The following is an 18,766-nucleotide window of genomic DNA, read 5'->3' as shown; positions in this document are numbered from 1 at the left end:
AAAATCCTTTTACTGATTCCATTTAAAATCAGTTACTAAGAATTTCGTAAAACTTAGCAAGTATCACCAAACATTCAAACATCTGTTGCTTTCTAGAATGTTATTGTCGAAAATATTATCAAAAATCGATAGAAACTGTGGCGTAGCAATAATTTTTTGGAGAGTTTTGTTATACGTCGGAAAAAATCCCAAGAATTTTAGGACAGGTTATTTTGACCCGTCCTGTATGTGGATCTTTGTCGAAGATTTTATCAATTACACAGATTATCCTGGCTTTTGAGTTTTAAGACTCGGCTGGTTAGCGCTCTAGCAATAAATTAATTTTCATATTCGATGACAATATAACAATTCCTACTTATGTTAGTTGCGGATTATTTCAGAACATCCCTGAGATGTAGACAGTGCATATATTGTTAGTTATCAGTGTCCACATCTCGGAGTTTTTCTGAACTATCGTCTCTAAACTGCATAATCCGCAACTAACATAATTATGAACTGTTATATTGTCATCGAATATGATAGTTAATTTATTCCTAGAATACCAACTAGCCGATTCTCCAAACTGAAAGGCCAGAATAATCTGTGTAATTGATAAAATCTTCGACAAAGTTCCACAGAGGGGACGGTTCAAAATAAACTGTCCTAAAAGAACTTCGATACAGAACAAATATAATGTGGTTACTTTGGTGACGACGTGAATGCAGAATCCATTTCGCGCTGATAAATATATTTGTGTCTGTTTATGTTTTACAATCTCGCAAACAACGAGGCAGAAAAAGGAGAAAAACAAAAATTCTTTCATTGAAGTGGTTCGGCAAAATACAATGCATTTTAGTGTATTTTAATAAAGACACATTAAATGAATGCTTAATTATATACGTTAATAATGATAATATAATTATAATATACCACGAAAATGAATATAATCATACGTAAGTGCCCCAGAGAATGTCTATATAATATATAATAAACATGTTCTAATAGATATAAGCCTTGACAACCGATAATTAAATAACGTTTAAAGAATAAAACTGTCGATAAAACATTAATGTCTGTTTCTGAAGGGTAATGTTTATTTAAATTCACCATGGAAATAAGAATTCCAATTTGTTAAAGAATTATAAAATATATAACTTTAACAGTTACTTTACCAGGAATGTCAACTTCCGCCGCCATAGTTGTAACTAATATACAACTGGTTATATGTCTCAATGTAGCGTTACTGTTCTTAACGAATCCCTGCCTCAGTGTAACATCACACTTGTTTTACAACTTCAAGGAAAAGTTCCAGAAAAAAAGGGTGAAAGGAAAATCTCATGAAAACTCCCACAGATGACTCTTTCAATGGGGATTTTTTTTATTTCCTTGATTTGTGGTCGATCTTTCACTTTTATCAACTCGTACCTAATATCACTTTGGCGAACAACAAAGACTTCTTTTCTCGTTCCTGGGTCGCCCACATAAGTTGGATTTTCTCCGATTTGAAGGGGAATTTTTCAATTTTTTTTCTCAACATGGTTGGGAGGGGGAGCCCTTTATTAAAAACTTTTGAAAATCTATGAATATTTTTCTTTTGTGTGTGTGTGTGTGTGTGTGTGTGTGTGTATATATATATATATATATATATATATATATATAGAGAGAGAGAGAGAGAGAGAGAGATGCATATATACATGTACATACATATGCATATATGGGTACAGGACGTCAAAAAACATGAAATACGAAACCATGGAAAACGAACTTTTTTTCGCGAACAACGAAAGAAGCAAATAGAAAAACAAGACAGGCAACATAAAGAACAATCCCTTCATCAGTTGTCGGCTGTTTTATCTACTCTGCATTTCGAGCATTACGACAAGATGCGTCTTCGTCAAAACAGTTGCTTCTGCAAAGCAAATTAAATAAAATCTGTGATTTGTGGAGGCCCAAAGTTCGAAACAAAAACAGGACAGTGAAAACAAACGGTAAGGGCTGTTAGGCCATAACGAGGTGAAGTGGTGAACGCTGGAGAACAAGCTTTGACAGGAGACAGACAAGAATGCGACATATCCCTGTAGATATATATTTTACTGGGGAAGGCTGGTTTATGGGACAGGCCAACAGGTTTTGAGGTCTGACGATACACCATAAAGTGAAACCCTTTTATGAACAGGAAACACGGGGTATTCCCATAAACCGGCCTTCCCCTATAAAAAATAATATACTGCTCTACATCTTAGAGTGTGCTTCCTCTCCGGATTTATGTTTTCTCCAAACGATATGTCATTAGACTGCGGCCATGCTGGGGCACTACATTGGAGAATTTTTTTTTTTATCAAATTGACCCCAGTACTTAATATCTTTTTCTTTTTTTATATCTTTTACTTTTACTAGAATATTACACAACACAAAACCACATTAAAAATATAGATTTAAAAAATGGAAAAAGAGGAACAAGGAATAAAAAACGAAAAAAAAATGGCAAAAATATATCACTTCAATACCAAGTAGCTCACTTGGTCGCCCATCACAAGGTTCGACAGAGCCTACTGAAGCAAGCCAACACGGTATTAGCAGAGGCGATGGCGAGGCTAAGGCATTGGAACAGCTAAGCACCCTCACGGGCATCACCTGACACCTCGACAATGACAAGAACTTCGCTGTTAGAGGCCCAGTCCATCCAAACGTCTCAAACGCCACAAGCTGGATGAAATGGTTCCCTGTCGGGTACTTGAGGATTTTCTTCCGTTCGGCTACGGAAGCAGTGACCCTTCATTTACCGCAGCACCCAGATTGTGGGAAGGAGTAAAGGAGTCACAGATTGTGGCCTCCCAGATGAGGCACCTATCTCTTACTCAGGAACAAAGGATAAGACCATCTGGTCTCTTCCAATCACTTCTGGATAATCTCGCCGGCCTCAGTACTCGTAGCCATTTAGGTGTGGAGAGAAATCCCTCTGACTGCTCAACCTGGTCTCTGTATCCACTATGACATCCAAAAGATGCGACCTGAGGTGATGTAGGAAACGGGCTTGTTTCCAAGTCGACCTCAGGCCGCGTACATTAAGAATGTCCATAGAAAGAATTATTTACTTACCTCCTCCTGTTCTTCATCCAGGGCTTGCGGGGTAATGTCTATGAGGCCCTCATATATTTGTGAGGAGAAGCCCTTCCTCAAGGGTCCCATATCTACAGGTTTTCTTTGTCCTGTCAAAAAGTGATTGACCATCTCCCTTTGACCTACGACCTCAGCCATGCCAGGCGAAGTTCAAATGGACAGGAGCTGACCTATTTAGGTACAAACTCTGCTGCAGTATGTCTGTCCTTCTAGCTGCCACGCTTATTATAAATACGGTGGTCAACAGACAGACAAGGCGAAGGGCCCAGCAGGCAAACGAGAAAGTTCTACGACACAACAGGATATGGCGACCGCAGAGAAATGTTCGAAGTTCCACGGTAGACTACTGTCTCAGAAGAACTACGTACACACACACAAACATATATTCATTTCTGACATATCATTTCCACAGATGTACCCTATTTCTATTTCTAGCAACTCGTAGCAGTTGTCAACATTTTGCATGTAGTGAAGAATTATGTGTACCAACAACAAATTAAGTCCAGTGAATAAATTATTTTTAATTGTGAATCGATTCACTCATTTGTTTACTTCAAAGGCACACACATTCCTTTTGCATCTGTTCACCATGATACACATCTAACCACTACACTCTCAAAATGGTCACACTCACTCTCAATGGTTATTAGGTCTCTTAGCTTTTCTAATGAACTTTTAAAACTCGCTCTGCAAAATTATTCCACCAAAAGAACTCTATAGCCATCGGGTCTCTTCCCATCGTCTATGGATAATTCCAGTGGCCCCAGAATTAAGGTGAGAGTACTGTATTAACTTGGCTGGGACTCCTTGTATACGTAAATTTATCTCGTTCTGACGTGCAAAGTAACCCACATTCAGCCGATATGACACTTCATAAAGTGTTCAGGAATCGAGTGTCCTTAATAAAACAAAAACTTAACAGAACTAAATTTACATTCTCCCCACTTAATACGCATAAGGATTGACTCATTTTGTCGTCAGCGGAGCTAGATCAAGGAGTCCTGTGCATATTAATCCTGTGATTCTTGATATAATTTCCACAAACGACAAAACGTTTTAGATGAACGTTTGTATTCTCCGTTTGTTGGTATTTTACTCACACAGGCACGTTCTTTAGAGCAGACGTGAACAATAATGTTGACTGAAACTTTTACTGTGAAGTTTTAGAAGAGAGAAAGGAGGGGAAAACAGAGCTTCCATTGAAAGTGAAAAACTAAAGGCGTCTTTGAATTCGGTAGGTGTAACGTTTCTTGTTCGTGGTAGCGTCTCTGCCAGTTCAGTTGTGTTGATGTGACTGATATGTTAGTTTAACTGACTTGTCTCTTCGTCTAACATTTGAAGGCTTACCATAGTTTAACCAGAAACCCTCTTTTCTACGGAGGAAGCCGGTGACTAGAACGTAGCCAATTTGGGGAGAAAATAAAGGCAAGAAGAATCGATCACAGCACTTTAGTTATCAATATCTGACAGGATGAAAAGCAGAAACAAGTATAACGTATAATTTAACAAATTTATTTTTCTCATTTTATTATATTCCACATTCTGAAACATTTGGAATTCACATTTAGAACAAAACAAAAATTCTTACTCCATCACACGCTACTCATTTTCACAATAAATTTTTTTTTTTTTTAAGCACACACCATAAATTGATGTGAAAATCGAAATTAGAATTTTGAAGGAAGTATCTATGAATTGGTAATTTCTGTTATTTAAAATGTATATTTTTAATTGATGAAAAGTCTAACGAGACCAAACATCTTTTTCTCCCACTCTCTCGAATGGAATTGCAAATGTTTATCACTGCAGCACCTTGTCCTAAGCATCTTAGATTTCTCTTTAGTTTTGTCTTGTTGAAAAAATAGTAAATTTAAATTTGATGGCAATTGTCACCGAAAATAAGGTAAGACTTTTTTTTAAAAAATCTCTATTCAGTTTTTATGTCGTATAGAGAAAGGTTTTTACAGTTTGGCAAAAGAGAAAACAAAAGAAGGAAAAGAAGCGAAAACCAAAAATTATTGGGGGAGAGGAAGGGGTCGTAAGAATTTTTTGTTTTGTTTTAAATGTGAATTCCAAATGTTTCAGAAAGTGGAATATAATAAAATGACTGAAACTACAAAAAAAAAAGAAAGTTGTTGTTGCAGTTTTTTTCTGGGGGTGGGGTGGGAGGAGTCGATAAATTTAGATCTTAATTCCTCCAAAAGTTTGAATTACATGTCTCAGAATATGGAAATATAATAAGAGGGGAAAGAAAATTTTTCATGTTGATGTCTGTGGGGCGGGGCGACGTTTTAAAAAATTATGGATTAAAATTTTATGAAAATAAAAGGTTCCCCCCCACCACTATCATTTTGAATGTGTGGCACTCAGAAAAACGGAAGTCTATCTTTCGATAAATGTAGAGGCATAAGTGAGTGTTTGCCAATTTCTGTACAAAATTGTTATTTCAATTTTTTTTTGCTTATGTTTATGTATTATTTGGATCCAGTTCGTCTCTTTGTGTATGTATGTATATTTGTGTAAGTACCTGGTTTATGTAGTTGTGTGTGTATATATATATATATATATAAATGTGTGTGCATGTATGTATATTTATGTATGTGTATACACATACGTATACAGTATTTAAACAAATATACATACGAACAAACACATAATACATACACAAAAAATACATAATCATAAGCGATTCAGCTGAAACAAAACATTTTTACGGAAATCGTCATACAAATACTTTCGTTACCACTCTACCTTTATCGAAAGATAGCCAAAAAAAAATTAGATCCAGGCGAAAACGGAAAAAAATTCAACTTATATGAGTGAGCTATTCCGAAACTCCCGCCGAAATTTCTTGTAAAATATTTTAAATACAGCGGTTTTTAAAAACGGGTTTTTTTTTTTAATACCCCGTGCTATTTTAAATGTTTCCAACATCAACATACTTTTTAACCGATCTTTTTGATTTCCAGACACCCTCGAAACGGAAAACATAACCTTGAAATTGTCTCATTTATTCCTTGTCAATTGCTCTCTCTCCCCCCCCCCCCCGCCATCTCTCCACACACTTTGTGTTCCCATACATTTAAGGTGGTCATTCCTTAAAAGCACATCACAATAGTTTCATTTATCTATTTCTATGACAACTGTATCAAACAAGTTGGTCGCGTGTGTTTTTTTTTATTGTTTTAATGAGAAAAAAGACAATCTTTCTAAACAAAATATACGAGAAGTGAAACAAACCATTATTTGTTCAGTAATTTCTGTAAAAATCTTTTTTCTTTTTCAGATAAATCGCTTTTGTTTATGTATGTGTGCATGTATATATATTTGTGAATGTATGTATACTCTTATGTGTATACACATGTATACTGTGTATTACATATACACCCACATCAATTCAATGCTCAGTGCCTCAATTGGTCGTTGGCACATCACAAGGAAGCAAGCCATCACGCTCGCGGCAGAACCGCGGGCGATGGCGAGGCTAGGTGTTGAAACAGTTAAGCATCCTCACGGGCATCACCCGGCATCTCTGTACGGCGAGCCACCAACGATGACAAGAACTTCGCCGTTCGCGTCCCAGCTCCTCCAAACATCTCAAATGTCACAGGCTGGAAGAAAGGTTTCTCTGACAGGTCCCGATACTTAAGGATTTTGTTCCATTCGGCTACGTAAGTAGTGACCTTCCCATTTACCGCAGCATCCAGGATGTAGGAGGATGCAAAGGAGCCACAGACTGTGACGTCCCAGATGAAGCACCTACCTCTTACCTAGGGACAAAGGGTAAAACCTCTTTTATTACCCACAAAGAGCTAAATATAGACGTTTGTACAGCACAAAAGACAATACAAAACATAAAATCGGGGAAATAAAAATACAAAAAGGAAATCGAGCAAAAAAAGAAAAGAAACGAAGGAAATTATGAATAATGATAAAATGAAGCGCAATGCCCACTCGGCACCGGAAGTCGAGGGGTTACATTTGGATAGGATTTTGGACAGGTTTTCCTCCCCCCCCCCCCATTTTTTAAAAGAAAAAGTTCACATTTTTATCATTAAAAAAAAAGAATATTGTTCATATTATATTTAATATCTTATGTCTGAAATGTTCAAGCTTTGCATATTCCAGGACGGGCGGCATTGCGTTATACAACACCGGCCCATCAATCATAGTCACCACTTCACCGAAAGAATCCAAAAATACATCGTACCTTTCGTCTTTCAACAGAACACAGCTGTCATTCTCCTTGGGTAGCTTCACCCTTACCAAACCTTTCCGCTTGGATATTCTCCTCTCCACCTCCAAAGTAAACCATGTATCCCTCATGCTTGTATTCCTCTTCCTCTTGTTCCTTCTCCACTGCATGCGTATGCTTAAGTTTAGACTGGTCCCTACTTTCTTTTGGCCATCCTCTCCATTTTTACTGCTGGTTTCTGCGAGTGTTCCCTTGACTTCGCCTTCTTTCTCTTTTTTTTGGGTGGTGGTGGTGGTGGGGGGTTGTCAAACCCGTCACTCCCCTCCTTTGCCGCCTTCGCTTTGTCTTTCTTCGCCTTGACTTCTTCTGTGTCTCTGACACGCCTTGTATCGCTCTTGCTATCTCCGTCCTTCTTTCATTCAAACTTCTCTGCCATTTCCACCTCTTGTCCCTTTTGCATAGTCTTCTCACTCTGTGAATGCTCGTGCTTGGAGCACCGTGTTCTCATATGTCCCCTCACTCCACATTCGTAACAATTGGGTCGACGACCCTCAACGGTTACTGTAAGGGAACTTTATTTAGCAGAGGATTCTTTCAATATCTTCGAATGTGGCAAAAAGCCACATCTCGACACCGCATGCCCACCACTTCAACATATTCGTTCTTCCTACTGATCCCAGTTCTGGATTGTCCTCAGTGGCAGCCAGAATAGTTGCCACGAACCACTTTGTTTTTATTTCAGGTGGCACTCTCCCTATTCGGATTCGAAAACTGCGCCTGCCCCTATACGTGGGCAGCAGCACTACCTTGTCCGACCGCAGAATAGTGGAATAAGGCAGCGAGCTGGCAGAAATGTTGGCACGCCGGTCGAACTGCTTAGCGGTATAACGGCTCTGTGAATTATTGTGAATACTGCTGTGTTACTTTGTGAAAACTGTGTGAATTACTGTCAGTTGTCTCTGTGAATAATTGTGATTTTTGTGGAATTTATTGTTGTAACGTTTCACGCGAGCCGTTGCATTTTTCCCCCAGCTGTGGCGAGAGGTATTATCTCCAGTATGGAGAGCTACGCCAGGGACACTGCGGCGAAGAAGCCAGTGCCGCTGGAAACCAAGTTGATCAAGTTGGATATGGAGGAGGTGAGCAGAAGCAGGAATTTGATAGAAGTAGAGGGAGACTCATACAAATTGTCCCCTTCCTCCCCCCAAAAAGAGACCAAGGAAGACAAAATTCTGAGGATAGTTGTATATCGTACACAGGCTGTTGAAACCTGTAAAATTGAAATGGTGACGGAAGAGGAAATCGAGGAGTGCCTGGATGAAATTGTGAATGAAGCCATGTACATCGGCAGAAGAAGAAAGTTCGGTACGGGGGAGGTGAGGTTCGCCACTATAGAAGAGGCAACCAAACATGCGACCAACATTTTAAGAAGCGAGAAAATAGCATTACTACCAAGTTATAGAGGAAGAAGAAGTGTGAGGATACGTATTACGAGAGTGCCACCAAAAATTAAAACGGAGTGGTTGGTTGCAACAGTTCTGGCTGCAACCAAGGAGGATCCGGAATTGGGACCAGTGGCGGAAACAAAAGTGGGCAACTGATGGGGATTTGGACTCGAAATGTGGCTTTTTGCCACATTTGAGGACATAGAAAGAATTCCCTACCAGATAGAAGTGGAAGACGAGAGGACGTTAAATGTCGTAGTCGAGGGAAGAAAATCAAATTGTTATATATGCGGAGAGAGAGGTCATATGAAGACCAAATGCCCCCTATATGAGTTCACACAGCCGCAGCAAGAGAAAACACAAGCAGAGAAGGAAAATATTGTAGACCACATTGAGGAAATGAAAGAGAGACAGAAGTGTGAAATAGAGAAAACAAAGGAGAAGAACGAAAATGGAGCTACTAACCCTAAAAAGCGAAGGAAAAATAAGTCAGAGGAACGGTCAACAGAAAACAAAAAAGAGATAGAAAAGCCAGAAACCAATAATGTACAAGAAGAGGAGGAGAGAACGGATAAAGATGTTAAATACAAGGGGGTTTTGATAAAGTACGAGAACAGCGAGCAGACGGAGAGAAAAGTCGCGAAGTTGGAAGAGCATTTTGATACATGAGGAAAACTACTGGGAATGTATAAAGGAACTTGGTGAGAATGTAACAAAGAAACGGGTTTGGTTGGTGGAGACACCACTCCCTAGAACTGATTATATTTTAATTTTTCTTCTACTATCATCATCCGCTTTTGTATTCTTAGTTCCCCGATTTTATGTTTGTTGCGCGTTTTGTATTGTCTTTATGTTTTATGATGTCCCATAAAAACTCTTTGCATAGCCTTTTTGGGGTAATAAAGAAATCGGTATTTCGTCTGCCGTTACGTTCTGAGTTCAAATTCCGCCGAGGTCGACTTTGCCTTTCATCCTTTCGGGGTAGATAAATTAAATACCAGTTACGCACTGAGGTCGATGTAATCGACTTAATCCGTTTGTCTGTCCTTGTTTGCCCCCTCTATGTTTAGCCCCTTGTGGGCAATAAAAGAAATAAGAATAGTGGTGGAATGTGAGGCCGCCTCTTCTTTGGTGGGAAACCTCACCTCCACCGTGCCGTACTTCCTTCCGCTGCTTACAAATGTTGCTCTCTTCATAATGGCTCACAGACACTCTTCAACATCGTCCTCTGATAATACATCTATTTTGTTGGTGGCGACCGCTTGTGTGCGGTGCACCACCGTGCTATTACTCTTGTCGTTAACCGCTGACTCCGGAGGGACCAGCTTAATCGTTTTAAGGATTTTAAAGGAAGCTGCACCTCCACCACTAGCAAGAACCAGTGGGGTTAGTACCGAAGGTGAGATTGGAACCAAAGAAAAATGATGGATGGGAAACGGCTGGAAAGAGAACGAAGACACGATCTGTGAATGACAACCCCCATCTCGCTCCCATCCGGACCCACTTTGTCCCACCCTTCCCTTGTAGACACCAACCCTCACCCTATCACGCTCAACACTGACAAATTAACTACTATCACACGAGCCTCAAACTTCCAAACCCCCACCCTGTGGAAAGAAGTGTTGTAATTTACAATATGGCAAACGAGGAGCTTGTTAAGGAACTAAACGGTTGGGACCAACTAATAACGGTAAGCGCTGTACAGTGTGGTGGGGGTGCCCTGTCGCTTTGAGTGCGTTATGGCAGACCCCCAAGTACATGCCAAGACTGAAGGGATGCAGGGACGATGCGCGTTGCTGGGAAATGAAAGTTGACTCTGGGAAATTGCCAAAGTCGGTAAGTTATATTGAACTTATTCAAAATTTTCAAATAAAAAAAAGGGATAAAAAGTTCCAAAAAGACATTACCCATCGTTTATAGCAAGGACAAATGGAGTCGTCCGTATATCTGGTCGAGTGGCTTCATTTCATTTCATTTTAATTCATCCTTTTTATATCTGTTTTTTTTTTCTTCTTGTCCTTACTTTTGTGTCTTTGTATTGTCCCCTCTGTGTTTAGCCCCCTGTGGGTAATAAAAAAATCGACTTTTGAAACGCGTTCGTCCATGAAATATAATTTTCTTCCAGTAATGCCGTCCGCTGTTTTGTTAGAACTCCATAATAATTTTGGTTTACCCTTTCGTTTCCATGGTCTCTCATTTAGGATTGTGAAGTCACTTCCTGTGTCTCATTGCATTCTGACTCTAGTGTTTTCACGAATTTTCTGTTTGTCGGAGTCACAACTTTTCCTGCTGACAAACATTACTTTTTCTTGGTTGTTCCCTTTTCCTATCATTCTGGTTTTGCCATTTTATAGGGTCCTGTAAAAAATATGCACGCAAAAAAACGGGAGCGTGAGGAGAGGACCTCGGAAAATTCACAAGATCCGAGCTTTTCCTTCATAACTTTTAGGAAAATGGGGGTTTTTTCAATGAAATTTTATAGAAATACCTTTCAAACGGCATACATTACGATTATATAAAAAAAAATTGTGGGTAAAATCTTTTCCAAGGAGTAGGAAGAGGATTTCGGAAAATTCACAAGATCCGAGTTTTTCCCTTGTAACTGTTAGGAAAATTTTTTTTTTTTTTTTAAATACCTTTCAAACGGTATACATTACGATTATAAAGTAATTTGTGGGTAAAATCTTGAGGTGGGAGAGGACTTTCGGAAAATTCCCAAGATCCGAATTTTTCCTCGTTATATTCCGAAATCACATTCAATTTTCTACACATATCTTAGCATAGTACTACTACACTACGTAGTTTCTATTTCTACCCACTTTCAATAATTTTAATGTTTTGGCTTCAATTTTATTTCATTTTATCTTCAAATATTTTTATGCTCTTTTTAACCCTTCCGTCGTTATTCTCACTCACTCGTTATTTCTCTCTCTCTCTCTCTCTATATATATATATATATATATATATATATATATACACACACGCTAAATTTTTACAAGTGCACCTTTACCACAAAAGTGTGGTAAATAGCTTGCTTACCAACCATATGGTTCCGAGTTATGGGGGGAAAAACTCGGATCTTGTGAATTTTCCGAAGTCCTCTCCCCACCCCTTGGAAAAGATTTTACCCACAAATTTCTTTATAATCGTAATGTATGCCGTTTGAAAGCTATTTCTATACAATTTCTTTGAAAAAACCCGATTTTCCTGAAAGTTATGAAGGAAAAACTCGGATCTTGTGAATTTTCTGAGGTCTTCTCCCCACCTTCCCGTTGCTTTGCGCGCATGTTCTTTTATTTTACATATTTCCAGCACATTTTTTTACACCCGTTGCACTATTTTTTTTCTGATTTTCGTTTCCGGGTCAAGTTGTAAACATTAACCCAGTGCTATTATCCTCAACAGGTTGGATCGTTATAACGGCCACTTAGTATAATTACTGTTTCCTCACTGTCGTCCGGCTACTGGTCTATTTATAATAGCTGAGTACTACCACTTTTTACCGGGCGGAGTGTACAGCTTAACTATACAAGAGGAAACTATTTCTGTTTCATATAGATACGGCATAGATTTGAGGCTACATCTCTGGAGCAGTATGGGACTCACCAGTCCAGGGATCGCCAATTTCTAGTTGAAAGAATTTGTCCACATCTACAAGTATTCGAACAAACGTTTTGATTTGAAACCGCAATCCTTGCTTTTGTCGCCGAACGCCGTAGCATTGTAATCAGGCGTCTCTAATAAGTTATAAGAAAAAGTAAATAATAGAAGAGCCGAGGAAACTTATGAAGGTTGAATAGTTTTGTGAAGTTTCTCAATTAGAAAGTTGAAGAAGGAAGGGAAATACTTTTGCAAAAGCTGGCTTAATCCAGACATGAAGTATTTTAATCTTATTCCATTTGCTTAACGTTCAATTCCTGTTTGAGTTCCTGACTTTGTGTTTGGTTATTTTACTTCAGTTTCAGGAGTGACACTACACTCCCTCTTTTCCTTTCTCGTCTCTCAATTTTCTCCTGCTTCAACACACACACACACACACATACACGCTATTATTCCCCGCACCCTTTCTCCACATTCAGTCTTACTCTGTTCATTTTCTTTCTCCTTCACTCGGTCTGTCTGTTTCTCTCTCTCTCCAACTTATTTTATCATTTCTACTATTCTCTCTTTTATTTTTTTGTCCAACACCGTTGTCTTTGTTATATTCTACGCACAGGGGAATCCGCATGATTTGAAACTCTGATCACATCGTCTTCTTCCTAAAAGAATTTCTTTCCGCCAAACCCGTTATTATTTTTTAAGTTAACCAGAGGGAGACAACTCTCCCGTGTCCTCCCCCATCAACTTCTTTTAACTCTGATAAATTAATCCTTCATGAATTAATCCTTCATAAGCTAATTCTTCTTCAATAACATCTTGGCCTTGTCTCCGCAATTTACACAACTCAGAGTTGATAGTCTAATTGTTCTCTTACATCTCGAGTATTTTGTTGTAAACATGTTAGAATCCCTAATTGATAGACAACAGGTGCTAAACAGAAATGTAGAAATGGCATTAATGTTATAATATTATTCAATAATCGATGGAGTAAACAAAACAAAAACGATGGTGAATAATTTAATGAATTTTCTGTGGATTGTTGCTTATTCGACCATGTTTCCTGCTTTCTTTCAGCCACAAAATTAATAGATATCAAGAAAAAAATCACTGCAGGCAGAAATTTTTGGTTAGCATTATTTCCATGGAGTATATCAACGACCCTTCTTACCTCAAGATCGAGTCCGTCCGTCTCGACACATTCCATACTTGGCCACTGAATGGAGCTGTTTCTAGGGAGGAGGTGGCTCGACAAGGTTTTTATTATACAGGACACAAAGACGCAGTCGCCTGTGTATTTTGTAGAGGACATTTAGAAAAATGGGTTCAAACCGACGTGGTGTCCACGGAACACAGCAAGTGGTTTCCAGATTGTCCGTTTGTGCAAGGCAGAGAATGTGGTAATGTTCCAAGACAGAATACTAACCCGAAGATCCCAGCCTACACCTTTTTTTACGACCGTTTGGACAGTTTCTCTAATACTTGGTCGAAAGACGACAACATTTCTGCAGATAAAATGGCAAGCGCTGGCTTCTTCTACATAGGTACGTGCTACACATTTCTTTTAAGTCTATAACATTCGGTGTGTATATATATATATATCTGTCTATAGCTATGGTTATGTGTGTGTATGGATAGTTACGTTTGTACATATGTATGCATATGTTTGTGTATATTTCTCTCGCTTTCTCTCTCTCATATTCTTTTACTTGTTTCAGTTATTTGACTGCGACCAGTCAAACAAATCGACCCCAGGACTTATTCTTTATAAGCCTGGTACTCATTCTATCGGTCCCTTTTTGTCGAACCTCTAGAATACGGGGACGTAAATACACCAGCATCTGTTCTCGAGCGATGGTGGTGGTGGTGGTACACAGACACAAATATATATATACACACATACATATGTATATACGACGGGCTTCTTTCAGTTTCCGTCTACCATATCCACTCACGGCTTTGTTTGGCCCAAGGCGATTGTAGACACTTATCCAAAGTGCCACGCAGTGAGACTGAACCTGGAACCATGTGGTTGCTAAGCAATGTTTTTCCGTATAAAGTTTGCGTATGTGTGTATATGTATTGCGTATGTGTGTATATATGTTTGCGTATGTATATATATACCGTAAATCCTCGAGTATAGTCCGTCCTTGCGTGTAATACGCAGGGGATTTTTAGGGAGCTGTACCTCTGAAAAACGTAAACCTTGTGTATAATACGCACCCTTCTCTAACTTCAGTCAAAGAGGTCTATATAACGTCTTTGATTTGTAAACATATATACGATAACGTCCTTTATTATTATTGTATATATAACATAATGCAAACGTGTAGCTTTTTTGTGCACTTTGTTTGCAGAAAATAAAGAAATAACAGTAATAACGTCAGTGAAAAATAAATATTAAGTAAATTGCCTTTCACATATTTATCACTATCAGTTGTTAAAGCCATAACGGCATAACTACATGGTTTTACCCCCCAGACTTTGGGAGGTCATAACTTTCAGAAAAATGAATATTTTTTAATGAAATTTTCTATGCATATAGTATTTACTATGTAGAATCCGAATATACAATTTCCGGTGAAAGTGTTTTGGAATAGGGGTGGGGGACAATTTTCGGAAATTCCAACAGAGTCCACTTATAACTTCCAGGAAAATTAATATTTTTTCGTGAAATTTTCTACAAATATACCTTGATGTATGTACATTTCGAGCATGTAGGAATTTTGAAGGAAACAACTGCAGGTTATTTTTGAGAAGCGTTCCCCACTCGGTGTTTCGGAGCAAGTCGTCCATATTTGTTTCATTTTTCTCTATTATGTGCGTATGTGCATCCGTAGATTTCTAGACAGTGAAGAGAAGCCGTCATAAGAAAACTTTCGTTCAAAATAACAATTCACACGATTTTTTTTTCTCAATAGAAGTAAATTCCAAAGTAAACGTTTCTAGTAGAGAAGTAGAAGAGAACAGGAGCAAAAATAGGAATATACACGCACGGTTAAATATAGAAACTATCACAGTGTCGCTTCCCGAAGAATTTTAAAATGTTAGCTTTCCGAAACTTTTTTCAATCTTGCAAAAACACGAAGATTAAGAATAAACAGAAAAAGTACACAAATATATTTTACACACCTGTCGTATACGTCGGTTTGGTTTTTTTCTCTTTAAAGGTGGTTATGTTATTTTGTTGGGATTAATCCACCTTTAAAGTGAAAAAAACCAAACCGACGTATACGACAGGTGTGTAAAATATATTTGTGTACTTTTTCTGTTTATTCTTATTCAAATCCTTCAAATTCAACATCAAATAACATGTCAGCATCATTGTAGTGTAAATCTCTGTCATCGTCAACATGAACAGAAGATTCACTTTCATTTATTTCATCTTTCCATACAATGTCATCCTGAGAACCATCCAGTTCAGACGATATTCAACACTTTTATTTCAATAAATGTTGCTTACTGCAAGTTATGGATGCTTCTTTTATGACTTCATTGCTTTCAGGCTTAGCTTAAGGTATTCTCGCGGCAGACATCACAAAATGCGTCTGAATAAACATTGCCGGGCAGCAGACAAGAGACTCGGACATTGCTTAGAAAATATTTTTCATTTTTAACCTCGTATATCGTACGCACAAAAGGGATTTTGACCTTTAAATTTTGGGGGAAAATGGGGATTATACTCGAGGATTAACGATATGTATGTATGTATGTATATATATGTTAGTGTATGTATATATATGTTTGTGTATGTCTATGTTTGTATGTATATATGTTTGTATGTATACATATATATGTTTGTATGTATACATATATATGTTTGTATGTATACATATATATGTTTGTATGTATACATATATATGTTTGTATGTATACATATATGTTTGTATGTATACATATATATGTTTGTATGTATACATATATATGTTTGTATGTATACATATATATGTTTGTATGTATATATATATGTTTGTATGTATGTATATATGTTTGTATGTATGTATATATGTTTGTATGTATGTATATATGTTTGTATGTATATATATATGTTTGTATGTGTATATATGTTTGTATGTGTATATATGTTTGTATGTGTATATATGTTTGTATGTGTATATATATGCTTGCATGTGTATATATATACTTGCATGTGTATATCAGCATGACCGCAGCCACTTGGCTGAAACACATAAATAAATAAATATGTGTGTGTGTATATATGTGTGCGTGTATATATATATGTATGTGCGTGTGTATATCATCATCATCGTTTAATGTCCGCTTTCTATGCTGGCATGGGTTGGACGGTTTGACTGAGGACAGGTGGACCAGGAGGCGACACCAGGCTCCAATCTGATTTGGCAGAGTTTCTACAGCTGGATGCCCTTCTTAACGCCAAACACTCCGAGAGTGTAGTAGGTGCTTTTACGTGCCACCGGCACTAGGCCACTCTGGCGGTATTGACAATGGCCATACTCAAATGGAGTTTTTACGTGTCACCTGCACAGGAGCCTGTCCAGGGGCAATGGCAACGCTCTCGCTCGAATGTTGTTTTCCACATACCACCGGCACAAGTGCCAGTAAGGCGACGCTGGTAATGATCATATGCGAGTGGTGCTTTTTACGTGCCAGTTAGCGGCCCTGGCAACGATCACACTTGGATGGAGTTTTAACGTTCCACTGACACGAGTGCCAATCAGGCGGAACTGTCATCAGCCACGATCCTCGAATAAGATTGAGAAAGCGATTGTATGATGGCTTTATATATATACACATACAAACATATATATACACAAACATATATATACACGTACAAGCATATATATACACATACAAACATATATATATACACATACAAACATATATATATACACATAAATGCATATATATGCACATCGTGCCGGTGGCACGTAAATAGCACCAGCGTGATAATTACCGACGTCGCCTTCCTGGCACTTGTGCCAGTGGCACGTGAAAAGTCATTCGAGCGAGATCGTTGCCAGTGCCGATGGACTGGCTCCTGTGCAGGTGGCACGTAAAATACACCATTTCGAGCGTGGCCGTTGCCAGTACCCGCCCGACTGGCCCTTGTGCTGGTGGCACGTAAAAGCACCCACTACACTCTCTTAGTGGTTGGCGTTAGGAAGGGCATCCAGCTGTAGAAACTCTGCCAAATCAGATTGGAGCCTGGTGTCGCCTCCTGGTCCACCTGTCCTCAGTCAAATCATCCAACCCATGCTAGCATGGATGGCGGACGTTAAACGATGACGACGATGATGATGATGATCTAGCAATCCTAAGTGCAACACCCTAATCACTCGGCCACACACTTTCACATATGTAATATTATATATAAATGTCGTGTGTGTGTGTAATGTTTTGTCACTGTGTATATTCTATACACGCATGTGTATATATGTGTATATAAAAACATACATTATATATATATTTGTGTGTGTGCATGGGTAATGTGTCCTGTAATATTGTGTGTGCATTTGTATGATGGGAAATCTTTTATCTTTTACTAGTTTCAGTCATTGGACTGCGCTCATGTTGGGTAAAATGCATTTTGTTGAGTTCAAATTCCGCTGAGGGCAACTTTGCCTTTCATCCTGAGATGGATAAAATAAGTTGATGTAACCGACTTAGCCCCTCCCCTGAACTTGCAGGACCTTGTGGCAAAATTTGAAACCGTTATTAAATATACCTTTTAAACTGTTATATAATTGTTACTCTGTCGAAGGTTGTATATATATTATATATATGTTCCTTTCACCACCACTTAACGGTGAAAAGATACATACATGCAAATATAAACCCACCTATGCTTATGTACAAGCACACACAATCATATAAGCCTATATACACACATATATATTTATGATTACAGGTCTGCCTGACTGGTTCCTGTGCTGGTGGCACGTAAAAAGCACCCCACTACACTCTCGGAGTGGTTGGCATTAGGAAAGGCATCCAGCTGTAGAAATTTTGTCAGATCAGATTGGAGCCTGTGCAGCTGCTGGCTCTCCAGGCCTCAGTCAAACTGTCCAACCCATGCCAGCATGGAAAACGGATGTTAAATGATGATGATGATGAAACGATAAGATGAGTGGTAAAAAAAATAACCCAGTAAATAACACAGAATTATTATTGTACACTCATGATGGCACCTGTGCCTAGCGTCGCCTTTCTGGCACTTGTGCCTGCACAATGTGTAAGGACTTTCGAGCGAGATCGTTGCCAGTGCCCCTGGACTGGCTCTTGTGCGAGTGGCACATAAAATACACTATTTTGAGCCGTTGCCAGTTCTGCCTGACTGGCCCTCGTGCCGGTGACACATACAAGCACCCACTACACTCACGGAGTGATTGGCGTTAGGAAGGGAATCCAGCTGTAGAAACTCTGCCAAATCAGATCGGAGCCTGGTGTA

At 38.7% G+C, this 18,766-nt stretch overlaps 2 protein-coding genes across 13 annotated transcripts in view; one reads left to right on the top strand and one right to left on the bottom strand.

The window, feature by feature from the left end:
- LOC106879913 (X-linked retinitis pigmentosa GTPase regulator) overlaps positions 1–10,924 on the bottom strand; it is a 57,768-nt gene extending 46,844 nt beyond the window's left edge. For 5 of the 8 annotated variants that reach the window (XM_014929662.3, XM_052965826.2, XM_052965825.2 and 2 more), the window contains exon 1: positions 1,152–1,295. In XM_014929662.3, coding sequence (XP_014785148.2) covers positions 1,152–1,176 — 25 coding nt within the window. In that variant the 5' untranslated portion in view covers positions 1,177–1,295. Of the gene's footprint in view, positions 1–682; positions 767–1,151; positions 1,296–10,646 lie in introns of those variants that run through there. The other 3 variants (XM_052965824.2, XM_089348283.1, XM_089348285.1) reach the window with 2 other exon arrangements.
- LOC106879915 (baculoviral IAP repeat-containing protein 7) overlaps positions 3,623–18,766 on the top strand; it is a 39,135-nt gene continuing 23,991 nt past the window's right edge. Inside the window, exons 1-2 of one of the 5 annotated variants that reach the window (XM_089348286.1) lie at positions 3,623–5,002; positions 13,414–13,880. In XM_089348286.1, the coding sequence (XP_089204412.1) occupies positions 13,481–13,880 (400 nt within the window). In that variant the 5' untranslated portion in view covers positions 3,623–5,002; positions 13,414–13,480. Of the gene's footprint in view, positions 5,003–12,094; positions 12,619–13,413; positions 13,881–18,766 lie in introns of those variants that run through there. The other 4 variants (XM_014929667.3, XM_014929665.3, XM_014929666.3 and 1 more) reach the window with 4 other exon arrangements.

Source organism: Octopus bimaculoides, chromosome 2 (genome assembly GCF_046866305.1).
Source record: "Octopus bimaculoides isolate indiv1 chromosome 2, ASM4686630v1, whole genome shotgun sequence".
NCBI lineage: Eukaryota > Metazoa > Mollusca > Cephalopoda > Octopoda > Octopodidae > Octopus > Octopus bimaculoides.
Note: the sequence above shows the minus strand (reverse complement) of the source record. Positions and strands in the feature narration are given on the sequence as shown.